The sequence below is a fragment of the Protopterus annectens genome, chromosome 3.part0 (assembly GCF_019279795.1).
Source record: "Protopterus annectens isolate FY-2018-M chromosome 3.part0, PAN1.0, whole genome shotgun sequence".
Taxonomy (NCBI): Eukaryota; Metazoa; Chordata; order Ceratodontiformes; family Protopteridae; genus Protopterus; species Protopterus annectens.
Window position 1 is genome coordinate 558728678 of NC_056731.1, and position 13271 is coordinate 558741948.

The following is a 13271-nucleotide window of genomic DNA, read 5'->3' on the forward strand; positions in this document are numbered from 1 at the left end:
ATATTTTGGCTCAAAATGTTGCTCTTCCCCTAATAATCCCTCTGCAAAATAGCAATTTTGGAAGAAAACAGAGGGTTAACAATTTAAGAAATAACTTTAATAATCCGTTATAGGACTACTTTTATTTCAGAAATGCATGCAGATTATTTTAAATTTTGTCAGCTTCAGCTGTTCAAGTTAACAGTACTAAGTGTCCCTTCTTTGACAGGTTCCCAGCTGTATTGTGTGGCTATTATAAAATTGTGTTTTTTTGGCAAATTAGAGGTTCCCAGCTGTATTGTGTGGCTATAAAACTGTTTTTGACAAATTAGTGGCAAATTTGTTAAAGACTGAAGTTGGAAGAGAGTTTCAGATTTCATACCCTTCAGAAAATTCATACTAATGCAAGACTTACTATTCTATTATCTTTCCAAGTTTATAAGAGCAATATTTAAAAAAAAAACTTATTTTTGGGCCTTTGTCCCACTTCTATGTTTGGCTTTGTCCAGATTTCTTGCTCCGAAGTGGAGGTATGACAAATGTGTCAGGGCCATCAGTCAGCCAGACATATTTCAAATTGTGACATACTTGTTGCACCCCACTCCCCCATGTAGTGACTCTGGATTTGTCCAAGCAAGGCAAGAAGCAGTTATGCAGTGTAAGTGTGCAGAGTATTCCCCCCATCCAAGGTAGATGGAAGTACTACAGTTGCTTTTCATCGGTCCTTGATTTTGCAAAATGGTCTGGTTTCGGTCATAGTTTTGTACTGTTGATTTAGGCTTATTACTCAAAGGGCCTGTTGCTCTGTGTTTAAGTAGCAATGCTTTAATGACCATCAGGTATCGTAAGATGCAAGTAAGCTTTAATAAGCATATTGTCAAAAAGAATTGCCAACATTGAAAGCCTTTCTGTTGTTGCCATGCAGAGAATACTTGCATAACTAGATAATGTACAAGCCTTTGGTATTGAAATGCATATGACAGTATTTGCAATAAAAGGACAGGATTATGTTATTTTAAGAAGCTCATTACACTTGTTGGAGACTTCCAGTCATCTCTGCAGGCTTTACCCGTAAACTAAACAGAATGCCAATCATGTGTGGTCCATTAATCCTTTAAGCAATGTATCTTGAGCTTGTTTGTTTTCGTTTTTTTGTTTTCCCCATGAAACAAGTAGATAGTTGTCAGGCAGCAGGTCTTTTTTGGATAAGAAACATTTTTACAAGTGGGAGCATCACAGATTGCTACTTTCAGCATGTTACTTGGTACTTTAATAAAGTTGAATATAAATTATAATTAGAACTGCAGTGCAAGAAAGTGGTTTGAGTAGAGTGCTGCTGTTTTTTCTTGTACTTCATTTTGACTAACATTCCAGTAATGTATTTAAAAAGTAATTTATTTTTTCATGCCTCACAACCTTTTTGTTTCCATCTAGATATTAAGTAAGCAGTCATGCACCCAATTGATTGAAATATTTTTTTTCTTCTACACTTCATTGATTGGACTCTCATGACGGTTTGGCACCCAGGGCAGAGTATTAAACTAAAGTTAGTTTTTGTGGTTTTGAGCATAGCCCCCCCCCACCTTTCTAGTTGGCCCACCCCTTCTCATTGACCCCACCCATTCAGCTGTCTCCTGCAGCCCCCCTTTGATTTGAAGTCACTAGCCACCACTAAGTAAGAGTACATTTCTCAACATGCTCATGTGGTACATGAAACAACTTCTAGGCAAAATTTCCAAGCTTCCACCCAGTCTATTGATCTATTCAAACTTATGAGCACTAAGGAAACCATTCATCTATTGCAAGTCAAGTCTGACTGAACCATTGCAGTTGCTCTTATTACTCAAAGCACAGTTTTTAACTATATGAACCCTATTTGTACAACTATATGAACCCTATTTGTGCCAGTTTTCTTTTAATAAAAAGATTTTGTAGTTTTTTTTCTGGGTGGGGGCACAAGTTACTGCAAAGATTCTTAGACCAATCAGCTGCACCAGTTGGGTCAAAAACTCCCCTTTAAATAAATACAAGAAATTTTAAGCACACATTATATCTCAGTGAGCCTTTGCATTACTTTTTATGTTTAACACAGACACCACATAATTATGAAACCATGCTTCAGGTGTACACAATGTTGGACTTGCATGCCCATTAAATAGTTTTTAGCAGCATTACATGTCAGAAGTCCCAGAAAAAAAATGAAGATATAGGAAACACAGTCAAGGGGTTCCAAGAACATTTGCATTATGCTCTTAAGCATTTTCCACACAGTTAATTATGTAGCAAAACCCATCTCCATAGCAACAAAAATTCCACCTCATCCTGCAAGTGCAACTAGAAGTCATTATATGTGGTATAAACACCTAGATCAAGATCTTTGGAGGATTATACAGTAGTCTATAGTATCATCTGAACATACAAAAATAGACTACTTGAGTCTTATTTTATCCCTATAGGAAAAGGGTACCAGTGAGGGCATCCCAAACAGGAGGATAAAATACCTCTTGCCAACACCACTGCAATTGCAATGCAGAAAAAAAATCTCTGCATAGTCTTTCTGGTTAAGGGAATTTATTAGTACTACTACCACCACAGAAATGTCTGCTGTAATCTTATCTTCATATCGTTGTCTATTACACACTCAGCCAGAAATGGACAGTACAAATGAGACACTAAATTTTGAGGTTGACCGTCACAAGCACTCACTATTTTTTTTTTTTTAAGGGGAAGAGAACATTTCAAGAGACAAAATGTATGCAATTTACACACACAGGTATGATTCTGATATTGTTTATATGGCTGTTTTGATCAGTCAATAAATGAATGTCAGTAAATGGATACAACCATGCAAAAGTTGAGCACAAAGCTTTTAGAAAATCACCAGGTTAGAAGGATGACAATGGCCATGGAAAACATTTTTGTAACATTAGGGAACAAAACAAATACATATAAATCAATAATGCCAAAACTGCCCAATTCAGAACATTTCAAACATAAAAGACCACTCAAACTTCTGTCATTCTTTATAGGCAGCAGGCAATGTATTTGTAGATTAAGTAAAGTGCCTATGTTACATTAAAAATAAGCTGGTAATATTGCAACAGGTTCATGGTTATTAGGCATCTTATCCAAAGGAAGATGTACGCAGGACTGCAGCACCCCACCCTCTTAAAATCCAACAGTATCACCCACCCTCAAAATCCAACACAGTATCAGCAATCCATCTACATGCTGTTGGAAAAGAACCCACAGCCTTCTGCATCAAAAGAGAAAGTATGCCATCTGCTGTGCTACCACCACCACTTAAAAAAAACTCTAAACACGCAACAGTGATACCATTTGCTAAGCAAAACAGTTGCATATTTTGGGTAGAGGATTCAGGCTCGTTTCCTGTAGCCAAGGTACAGGGCTTGAGCCTAAGCAAATTACCAACCACTTGCTAACCCTAACTAGGGAATTTCACTGTCTCATACCTCATCCTTTTAATGCAGAAATCTGGACAAAGTCTAAAATAAACAGGAACAGATTATAAATATTTATCTGATGAACTCAGAAAATTGCTAGAACAGGATTTGTGTTAGTATGCATTTTTCTAAATGATATAAAGCCTAAACCTCAAATCTCTCTCCCATTTAGGAACTTCAATCTTTTTATGATGAAAAAACAAAAAATATGGGGCGAAAGTGTAACACCTGGGCAGTTGAGGGGTATGACACACACACACACACACACACACACACACACACACACACCTCTTAGCACAAGAAGTCTGGGCAAAGCCTGCAATAGTGGGGAGACAAAGGCCCAAAATTAGGGACGCATTTTAAATATTACTCTTACAAACGTAGAAAGTTGCTTCAAGTTTTGCATTAGTATGAACTTTTTGAAGGATATGAAGTCTAAAGCTCAAATGTCTGTCATTATTGGCAGTCTTAATACTCAATGATTTGCCAGGGATTGCCAGAAAAAAACACAGTTATATGAAAATACCTCTGAATGTCCACAGCCAACACAGCAGAAGACACTTGCCCATGGTGTGCACTTATGGCTGGTGTATATCTCATGCAATGAATCTGTGGACTTACTGTTATGTAGACTGTACCCTATACCTGTAGTCTGGGGTACATTCTAGAATCAAACAAAGGTCCATATTGTCCAGGGCATACAAAGCAAGGATTCAATGAAAAGAAAAATACCATACGTATTTAAAATCCAAATTTAATAGCATTCATTACTTGCTTTCATCCACCATACAATGGGCTTCTTCAGAACATAAAGCACGTTGTTTCACACACATTTAAATATACACCAGTATGTCCAAATTAGTCAAACAGTAATGAAATTTACTTGTCATCTAAAATAGTTTGAAATTTAGAAGTCTTGTCATCTAAAGTAACCTTTTAAACTAAAGCCACAAAATCTAGAGAGAGAATTATTTAAACTCGCATTTGAAACAATTCAACACATACTGAAATGTTACAGTTTAGCAGCCCTCATTCAGTGCAGACTGAATGGCTAAAATATCAGGACTTGTACTTCTGTACAAGATACCATTTCTCAAACTATTCCCTTTTCCCCAAGGTATGGCAATCTTAGTTTATATATATATATAATTTTGAAGGATGTCGAGGCTTGCCTCATCCACAAAAAATAGTTAAGGATAAAAACGATTTTCAAGCTTTCCTCTTCTCCTGTGTTTTCAGGTTTTATTTTTTTTTTTGTTTTGGCTTTCAGTGCCCAGCATTTCAACAGGGAGCTGGAGCAGTCCGTCTTTTCTCCATTGTGTAAGCATTTCAACAGGGAGCTGGAGCAGTCTGTCTTTTCTCCATTGTGTAAGCTGTCCCATTTATTTAATATAGTACAGGCACCATCTTTAAGCTGTTATGATTTAGGCATAGCTCTATAACCTTGGCGTCAGATTTAGCATTGCTTCATGCCTGACTTTTGTCAAACTCAGACCCAGTTATGGGGGACCACATTTTCATATAAATAAACCAAGCATATACACAGATTCTGTATTGCTTACTACTAAGGCATAGTATAGGAAGAGCTTCTATTGTGAAAAAATAAGAAACTGTTCTTATTACTTATTACTGTTACCTGTAAAAGGTCAATGTTATGATTTTCAATCCTCAGAGGTAAAGTAGTATGAATTATTCCCACTCCTGAACAAGAAAGAAGCCTCCCTCTTAGTACAGTGATACAAAAACTGCTTGGCTGCCACCAATTTCCTTGATTCACTCTCCATTGAAATTACTTTATCATTCATGCCGAATTGAAAATCAGTAATTCCTCAAGACCCCTGTGCACTGTTTTGAGAGTTTATCCCTTCCTCAGTGCTATGGAATTGGTTATTGATAAGTTTACGGTCTCAGGTTGGAGAGACAGACTTTCCAGTGATCAACTCTTGCAACTGTGTACTACCTTTTGTAAGATCTAATTAGTGGCCCAGGTTAGAGATCTGCTTGAAGTCACCAACAATGGGGCATGGCACCTTAAATATTGGCAGTTTTGCAACATGTTTCACCCTGTGTGGAGGAACTCTGTCAGATGCGACTAAGAAACTAATGATACTGAATTTTCAAAACTGATTTGTCACCTTCCCAGTGAGCTTCCTCAAACAAATTTACCTACTGCTTTTGTAGACAAAGTGCAATATTGGCTGATCTCTTCTAGTATCCGTACTGAGCAAAAAATCCAAAGTATCAATGATAAATTCTGTACCACTTCAGAACATGACCTTCTTTTATCAAACTAGAAAATGTCATTGTCTGATAGGAATGAGACCCTTACAACAGGCTAGACCCTTAGAACAGGCTAATTTAATTTATGCAAAATGTAATGGTCAACCTACAAGCTTTCCCCTTAAGAGCATTTCTTTTAGTAGAGGGTCTTGTGTTGGTTTCTCCCATTTCAAGGAAAAGGGAACTACCAGTCTTTCAGTTGTGCCTTTACACACTAGTCAGACATTTAGCACCTCTTAAGTGTTCCTAGTCTCACTAGGAATTACCTGTCCTTTACCATTCTTACAAGTCTTACATTCTGAAGACTGTGGCAAGTGTTTTTAAATGCAACTACAATGTTTTTATGAGTTAAAATACACCCAGTTATTTCTCTGCCATTAAAATTAACAAACTAGTTTAACCTTTGCCTTTTTGAATGACCAGATCTAAGGAAACAAGTCAGAGAACACAGAGGGTTATCTGAATGTACTCAAGTGTGTAAGCAGCTGATGAGTCTACCATGGTGACTGTACCATAACACCCTGTATGAACACTGGACCTTAGGTTCAGAAACTATATTCTGTCATAGCCATTGTTTAAGTTAAAAGTAATTAAACATTATATACATATATATATATATATATATATATATATATATATATATATATATATATATAAAAAATCACAATTGGGGCCATATATATAAATAAATCACAATTGGGGCCTTTCCTTGGTAACAAAATATAAAACATTTTTTACTTGATTTAATTTATTTTAAGGGGGGGGTGCAAATTCTAAGTTTTGCAAATGTGGATGGGTTAGTATACTAATCACAATCCTAAGCCATGCACCAATTATAAGTGGAGCTTCTGTTGCTATTTTCTCCAAGAGATAAGTAGCTTTGTTTAGAAATAAGCAATATTCTTAAAAAACTAGACTGGTAATGGAAGGACAGTGGACTACTTCCTTCACAAAATACTCATATGAACAGGAAGAAAATTGATCAGATATGCAGAAAACCCTTTCAGCTCAACAAATAAAGTGGACATGTACAGGACATCAAATGCATAAACAAGGTGATTTAACCATTTTAGGGGCAGTTAATGCCTCGATAACTACTTAGAGACATAGCTCACAGCAGAAAAAGCACAAACACTGACCATACTTGGCTAAAGAACATCAATAACTTTTTGTAAAACAGCAAAGGTTACTGGTAGCAACCAAGGAATGCTTTGTCAAGCAGCATAATTGCTAGTTGCACCATCTTTTATAAAGCTACCAAGGTTAGAACTTGCTCCCCTTCCCAAAAAACTCTTCAGCCTAGGAGTTGGTAGAAGTGTGCCCCCTAATCCCCACACTGGACATCATCCTTTAAGAACCATTCACGATGATTATGTATGTAAAAACCAAACTTGGTTGCTACAAGTAACCAAGTACAAATGACAGTCTTTAAAACTCCACTTTCTTCTTGTTCACCAATTCCATATATACAGTCTAAGGAGCATAAATGCAAGATACGTAGTGAAGAGAGTGAAGTTGCTCCCAGACAACAGTCTTACTAAGATAGTAGTTACAGGGATAACTGGGATCACATTAATAGGTCTAGTCATATACACTTTTGTTTTGAAATAGACACACAAAAGAATTTGTCATTTACTAGTACTTAATCCCAAAAGCAGGGCCATACATGATAACCCTGTTATAAAATGTATATCTACTCATCCAAATCACCCATACTATCAGTCTCATGATCATTATCAATAGCAAGAGTGCTGTCCAAGTATCCAGGTCTCTTATGACCATATACAATTTATAACATACATTTTTGCATTTATATTGAGAAAGTTTCCAGTACATCAGGTATGTGCATATTCAAAACAGTGCAAGAAACTTCTCTGTGTGGAAGATTCAGTCCATATATTTCTAGTTAATCACTGTATATTAATCAGATCAGACAATAGTAGAAGTAGCAGCAAACAAACTCGTCTGAGTCAAAAAGTAATAGAAAATATGTAATTCTACAGCATTACCAAGTAATCGAAAGTAATCCAAGCAAGGCAGGCAGTCTGTTTCCAGTCAAAAATCCTTTATTAAGTACACAGACAAGTGATCCAAGTAAAACAAAAATAGAGTAATACTAAATAAATAATAAAGTGATTACTCTATTTTTGTTTTACTTGGATCGCTTGTCTGTGTACTTAAAGGATTTTCGACTGGAAACTGACTGCCTGCCTTGGATTACTTTTGAATACTTAGTAATGCTGTAGAATATTTTCTATTATTACTTTTTGACTTGACGAGTTTACGTTTGCTACTTCTACTACTATTGTCTGATCTGATTAATATACAGTGATTAAACTAGAAATACATGGACTGAAAATCTTCCACACAGAGAAGTTTTACACTGTTTTGTTTTTAGACCCACTACATTAAGAGCAAGTTACTGTAAATGGATAAGCAGACAACAGTGCCCAGCTCATAATACTCAGCCAACTAGGTCAACCATAGTTCAAGGATATTGGCTTTGATGTCTACAGAAAAAAGTGCCAAACAGGAGAGGGCCCAGAACCAATCCCTGCAGTAACCTCCCCCCCAACAATTTTAACTACAGAAAGGGTACCAGAAACATTTTACACGTGGTCACTACCAAGCTGGGATATGCTGAATAGCCAGTTTCCAGTCTGGTAGGCAATGCAATGGTTTGCATGAAAATTATCTACCTTTTCAGTAATACCAGCATTGGGGGGGGGGGAAGAGTAGTGTACAAGCTTTGTTTAAGTCAAAATAAGCAGCATGCACATACTAACCACTGTCACAGCATCTAACTTTTTCAAAAAAAAGTTTACTAGATTCAGGAGGGAGAACCTACCTCCACAAAAAAAAAAAAAGACTTGGATCTTGGGTAAACTTAACTGAATACCCAGGTGTCAGTAACTCTGCATAAATGAGCTCTGCAAAGATCCAGCCAAGGACATTTCATATAGGGCTGGTGAGGCTAATAGGCCTCTAATTACATGGGGTCTGTAAAGGGGCCACCCTTGTGCAGAACAGTCACCACAGTGGCTGACCCGCAGGTACCATCCTCTTTCTGCTCATGCTCATTGCAGGTATAGTACTACAGGGCTAAGCCATTCCACTTGGTCAGTTGCCGGTAGCTTACAACCACAGTATTCACCACCACACAGCTCTGTGGGGGGAGTCCCTTCTTGGGTACCAATGCTCTAGAGCAAGTTTACAAATAAAAAGCTACAATAAATTATCCTGGAATTCGGGTTAAGAAAGGTACAAGACTATAGTCACCAGACATTAAAAATTGGTGATTAATAAAGAATAAAGCTCTGGTTTAACAGGATACAATTCTAAATGTTCTTCATTCACACATACTATATTACTGCTACACCCCTGTGTTTATACATGCTGGATTAATGGCACTGCCGCATCCCCATTACAAAAAAGTTTTAAGCCATCAGTCAAGGCACAGCAGTGCACATAAAAGCCTCATTTTAATACAACTCCTTCCCTTCACATAGGTGGTGCCTAACCATAATAATGCCAAGCACTTCTAGCAGAAAATCAACTAGACAGCTTAAAAAAATACAAAAATAAAAATAATAAATAAATAATAAGTTATATAGATGCATAGCAGTAGAGGCAGGACACAAAACTCACTCATTTGTAGCAATGCAGATTATACAACTCCATAAAACCTATAGCATGAAAGACAGAATCATATACTATTTATGTTTGAGGAGAGGGATACTTTGTTTAAATTACAAGCACGCCTCTCAGTTATCTAGATTCACAGAATGTCCAGATTTTTGCCTCATTTGTGGCCTATTCCTCAAAGTTTCTAGACTTCCATCAAATCATTCAGGATTTAAGTGAGTAAGTAATTACAGCCATTTAAGTTTCAGACTTCATATCTGAAAAATAAAATGCATGCTAACACATCAGCTTTTATTCTAGCAACTTTCTAAGCTTATAAGATTTAAAATTTGCCCCAATTTTTGAACCTTTCTCCCCTCATTTTTAGCTTTGTCCAGATTTCTTGAGTCTGGAGTTATAACTACAAGTCAACTTTTACTCTGTCTTATCTACCAAGGTCAACGGCCTTCAAAGGCAATTGTGCAATGAGATCTACTAAAACAACCACAGAGGTCTTTGCAGCCATAATGTGAGTTTCCAAACAAAAAGCTGACTGCAATAAATTACAGACATTTTCATTTTCCCTTTGCCCCCACAGGAAGAATGCACAAACAAAAATGTACATGCAAATATTTTGCATATCTTAAACCGACAGCTTTAGCAAGAGACCCAACAAGCAGGATTTTTTTTAAACTTGCATATATTCAAACTTATCTTTTCCTATTCAAACACAAAACATTTGTGAAAACCACAGGCTACAGCAAAAATGTAAACCTCTCCACAAGACTAGCAAAAATAAAAAGGCCTTTTCATATCCTTCATACCTCCTATCCAGCTCAGGTTTTAAACCTTGATTAATGGAGGCCAAAATTAGCTGAAAAACAAAATCTTAGAAGCTAATATACACAAAACCTACAGCACGCTGCTCCAGATAATTAAGATAACGTCAACTGTACTTCTGATGCAGGCAGCAAGCCATTTCTGGCTAATCTTATTATAAAAGGCCAAAAAAGCATCATCTAGTATACAGTTTTGTAACTTTTTTTTTTTGGTAACAGTTTTGTAACTGCATAACAAGCAGTTCTCATGCAGGCCCATAGTTACAAAATTAACAGACCTGCCAAAAGTAACTCTTACCTTCTTGCCATTCATTTCACTAGGCAATCAATTATATATAAGCAAAGCTGTCCACAGGGGAAAAAAATAAAAACAGAGTCCAAAATAAAAAATGTTAAGGATTACCTATTCCCCTATATAGCAATCCAGTATCAGCAACTATTAGAAGATTCCATTTCAGGAAGCCTTAAAGTTAGATAACATATCTTACCATAACTTTTCTGTTTCAGTTCTTCCAGTTTTTTCATAGACTCCTCAGCAACAATGTTTGTAGAAGGATACAGAAGGTCTTCCCCTACACCACCAGTCTTTTCTTCAGCTTTTACTTTGGACTGGCTAGATTTACTTCTCTGCTGTCTGCTGAGCCAAACCCAACCACAAAAAGCTGTAATAAAACCCATCAGCAAAACTGACCAAAATCCTTCAAACATTTTAGCAAAAGACTAACTCAAATAATTCTCTTAATAAGGATATACCATAGCAAACCATGTAAAACTTTCAAGAGCAGACTTCTTCTAAAGGTGCCAAAAACAACTCTTAGCTATTATGTATTCTATAGCTGATCATGCTCAGAATTCCTAATTTTACTATTGACACACCTCATCAATCAGACACATATTCCAGCTGAGCCCACCCACAAAAGCTTGCAACAAGCACCTCCCATTTACACAGCTTTAGGGTATTTCAGAAGGAGGAAAGAAGACAGATTATTACATTCTGAATTCTGTTTTGTAACAGAAATTCAACAGCTTTACTGTCACTATTTGTTTCTTAAAAGTTAAAAGAATTGCATTCCATTTGTTGTAGCCTCGTGTCTATTTATGAGTATATCAATCTGCAAAACATCAACCTGGTCTATTAGAACCTATCCATTTGTTAATACCTTAGTAGAACTCCTGTGGGCTTCATCACAGTAAAAGGAAAGAGGTACTCCTTAATTAACTAACAGGTAAGCAGATGGGGAAGGAGTCTAAATGAATGAATCCTTTTTTTTTTTTTCCTGCAGTGCTCCCCTACCAACCAGTTTACTACTGAACATCCTAATGCTGTCCAGTACAGAAGTGAAAATATTTATGATTTTAAAAATGTAATTCCTTCAAGTAAGATGTAAAGAAAAGTCACTAAAGCTGCTAAAGTTAACAACAAACTTTGCATTTATGGGTAACTACATTTACTGCAGAGAGAAACATTGCTTTAAAATGTGCTTTCTTCTCATTCACCTAGATACAAATAATACAGCTGTGTCAGAGATATTAGATTAGTCAGAAAAATCACTTAAATGGTCTCTTAAAGACAAAATAGCACCATCAAAGGACAGCAATACAGCCCAGGGCTGAGTAATAATGTAATGGGAAAGAAGTTGCATGATGCCCATTTAAGTGATGCAACACTCAGATCTGTTCTGAGTTACAGTACAATGGCACTAAATATATTGCCAACTTCCTGGCAGATAGATTCAGTGCTAACTTTACCCCCCTTCACCCCCTAAAGGGCCCAGCTCTATACTGGAAGAATGCAAAGTTCCTGTAATTACGTCTGCACAGGTAAAAACTACACTTTCCAAAGCCAAGAACACAGCATCCATGGGACTTGACAACATCCCAGGCTGCTTTCTACATGAACTACAGAATGAACTGGCACCCCACCTAAAGCACCATGTTCAATCATAGCCTCACCTCAGGCTTTATGCCCACTGAATGGCTCACAGTGACGGTTATCCCACTCCACAAAGGGGGAGTCACCACGGACCCCGGGAACTACTGCCCCATTAGCCTAATGAGCCTGGTCTGCAAGGCCATGGAATGTATCATCATGGAACTTATAAACAAAGACATTGGTAATTTCCACACTCTGGACCTCACCCAGTTTGTGTTTGTAAAAGGCAGATTATGTCTCCTAAACCTGATTGACTTTGAAGCAGTCACCAAAGCAAAGACCAGGGTAAGGTGGTTCACGCAGCCTATCTAGATCTCACCAAGGCTTTTGACACCCCCCCCCCCCCACACACACACACACACACACTGGAATTATAAATGAACTCACTAAACTAGGTATAAATCCCTATGTCACAAGATAGGTTGCCAACTGGCTCACTGACAGAACCCACATTGTGAAAGTAGTAGAATCCAAATCCGACTTCAGACCAGTGACAAGTGGAGTACCACAGGGTACTGGGTCCTCTCCTGTTTGGTATCTACTTTTCTGAAGGACAGGCTAACACAGAAGGTCTTTGGCTAACAAAGTTCACAGATGACTGCAAACTAGGAGCCATAATTGAAACTCCTAATGATGTGGGCATCCTACAAAAGGGCCAAACTGAGACAGATGCCTGGTGTCAAAGCCATGGCCTCAAGCTCAGAGGTGATCTCTGTCTAACATACAAAGCTATGTCAAACCCAGAGCTGTTGGACATGCTCCACTTAAAGAAATCTCAATCCCTCTGAGCTACACACTCTAGGGACCTAAACCTTGTCACCACAATAAACAGAACATGCTGGGGGGATAGATTCCTGTTCCAGAGACTTCCCATACTCTGGAACAAACTACCTATCTATATCAAATAAAGCTCCTCATTAGCACTCTTCAAGAAAAATCCCCGGGGATCATCTCTGTGGCTTTGCTCGACAGGGGCACAGGAAAATAATTTTCTTGAGTGGCAAAAACCAGGGTACCTTTTTGGCTAGGCTTCTATAGGCCCTAGGGTCGATAGCCTAGTACCTACCCATGAACCTATGGAGTTAAACTAATTAAGGAACTTGCTTGCAAACAAAACAACATTGTGCAATGACTGCCACTGCGTAATGGTGG

General features: G+C 37.5%; 1 protein-coding gene across 1 annotated transcript in view; it reads right to left on the minus strand.

The window, feature by feature from the left end:
* The window catches only part of STBD1 (starch binding domain 1), a 40018-nt gene extending 28919 nt beyond the window's left edge, over window positions 1–11099 (minus strand). The window contains exon 1 of the mRNA XM_044064984.1: window positions 10675–11099. Coding sequence (XP_043920919.1) covers window positions 10675–10894 — 220 coding nt within the window. The 5' untranslated portion in view covers window positions 10895–11099. The remainder of the gene's footprint in view (window positions 1–10674) is intronic.
* Window positions 11100–13271: the final 2172 nt, after the last annotated feature.